At 56.5% G+C, this 2,169-nt stretch overlaps 1 protein-coding gene across 1 annotated transcript in view; it reads right to left on the reverse strand.

Moving 5' to 3' along the window:
- Positions 1–2,169, reverse strand: part of COL4A2 (collagen type IV alpha 2) — a 181,699-nt gene that overhangs the window by 4,287 nt on the left and 175,243 nt on the right. Inside the window, exons 44-45 of the mRNA XM_006770706.2 lie at positions 2,022–2,138; positions 413–668 (exon numbers count right to left, since the gene is read on the reverse strand). Coding sequence (XP_006770769.1) covers positions 413–668; positions 2,022–2,138 — 373 coding nt within the window. The remainder of the gene's footprint in view (positions 1–412; positions 669–2,021; positions 2,139–2,169) is intronic.

Below are 2,169 nucleotides of genomic sequence, written 5' to 3' on the forward strand. Positions count from 1 at the left end.
GGCCCCAACACAGATGCCTCAGACAGAGACACCCTCCCTCCGGGCCCCAGCGTTTAACGTCCGTGTGCTTTCAAGCCATTTTAATTCCTTCTGGCAACCAGGTTTACTTGAATAAATCCGAGCACACCCTCCCACATATCCATTTTCCTGGGGGTTCTATGTGACCCCCAGGCCCTCATGAGCCCAGCCCGACTGTTTACAGAACTTGGGGCAAAAAGTAAGGAGATGAAGCAGCTGGTGGCTTCCGGGCAGAGAGGAGCCAGTACAAGGCTGGGACTCCTGGGAGCCTGTGGGCGGCTCCTTGGAGTTAAAGGCAGGTCTCTGTGGTCCTCACCTGAGGGCACCAAAGGCCATTTTAACCCTTTCTGGAACCCCAGGAGAAGCTCATCTGTAGAGGTTTCATGAGCCTCACTGTGGCCATTCAGTTTTGACCACCTGCAGCTGGCTGGCCTTGGGGACTGGCGGGTGGTACCTACCCAGGTCCTGGTTGTGGGCTTTCTCCTGGCCTTCAAAGTACAACAGGCTGTATCCACTCCACAGCTTGTTCATGCCCACTGGGCACATGGGCTCCTGGTCCGTCTGGCTGTGCTTCACCAGGAGGTAGCCGATGCCGACGCTGCGGCCGGGCATGCCAGGCAGGCCAGGCGTCCCGGGGCGGCCTGGCTCCCCTAGGGTCCAAAAAGGAAAGAGCCGCCTTTCAGCTGCCATGTAGACCTCAGCTCACAGCCTGTGGCTGACAGCACATGGTAACATCTACTGCTGTCGCTTGGCTTTCTCTGGAGGCCCAGGTGCCCGTGGCTCTGCCCTTGTAGACCAGTGTCTCCTGGGGAGGACCTGACCTACATTCTGTGCTCAGTAAGCATGCAATGATGACAGTGAGGGCACTGAACAAGGGCACGGACTCGGTGGTCTCATGCGCTTTGCCCTTGCACTAGTGCTGAGCAAGAACTAGAACACCTGAAAGGGGCCCCAGATGTATTAAAGTCCAGCCTCCCTACAATGGTGGAGTCTACACAAACCTTAGTGCGCAGGCGCAACCAATGGGCTCCTCTACCCCCAGCGGCAGGCCTCCCTTGCCTGGATGCTTGGGGAGAGGCAGCTCAGTGCACAATTGGGCCACCCTGGGGCTAGAAATACCCACTCAGGAGGCTGGATTCTCCTGTCAGAGGACGGAATGTCTACTCTGTCTTCAACAGGACAGCCCTTCAAGTGTTTGACATTAGCTGTCCTGATCATGTTCCTGTGACCTCTCCCCTGCAAGGGCATTTTCACTCTCGCCACCTTCCCTTTCTCATTAGGACATCTCCTCTGCCCTGCACTGTCTCGGTCTCCTCGCCTGGATGGCTCCTATCTGTCCATGTGCGTCTCCAGATGTGCATCCCCCATGTTACACAATCCGGCCGTGGGCGAGTCCATCCAGAGGGTAGCAGATTGCTGCTTCCTGAGATGTGGGCGCTGATAATGCAGCCTCATACTGTGACGAGTACAGGTGGATGACATCTCAACATTTTTTTTTTTTGCATGACTAGCTATTATTTCTGGCCTATCCCATCCTGCACATGTACAAATAATTTTAAGAAGTTAGTAATACGAGACTCCCGTTGATATAATTGGTTTCTTTCATCTCATTGTCTCAGCCTTCAGGTCTTTACAAATCTTATCTCTCAGGTATCTCAGGTGCTTCCTTCTCAGAGGCACCCACACAGGCTTCAGAGGAAGGCAAGAAGCCAGCCTGTCCTGGAGGTTCTGTGCCAGGTGCTCTGCTGGGCCCAGGTGCTCTGCTGGGTGCAGATACTCTGCTGGGTGCAGGTGTTGGGGCGTGCACCCAGGACCAAGGCTGCAGCGAGGGTCCTGGGAGCTGAGCTGGGGTTTCAGAGCAGAAGGGGTACAGTCTCTTCTCTCTGCGTGTCTCTCTTAGCGCTCCTTTACTCCCTCTTTGCACACCACAGTCCATCTGTCAGACCACAGCAGGCCTGGATGAAGCCCCTGCCCGCTGCCCCCTTTCATCGTCCATCACTCACCTTCCTGGCCCAGCGGCCCCTGGTGCCCCATGGGCCCCAGGTCTCCTCGGAATCCGGGGTTGGCAGACACACCGCCTCTTCCCTGGGGACCTGCCTTCCCTGGAGCCCCGCGGAAGCCTGCAGAGTCACCGAAACAGGTGTGAGGGCC

The sequence above is a fragment of the Myotis davidii genome, unplaced genomic scaffold, assembly GCF_000327345.1.
Source record: "Myotis davidii unplaced genomic scaffold, ASM32734v1 scaffold242, whole genome shotgun sequence".
In the NCBI taxonomy this organism is placed as follows: domain Eukaryota; kingdom Metazoa; phylum Chordata; class Mammalia; order Chiroptera; family Vespertilionidae; genus Myotis; species Myotis davidii.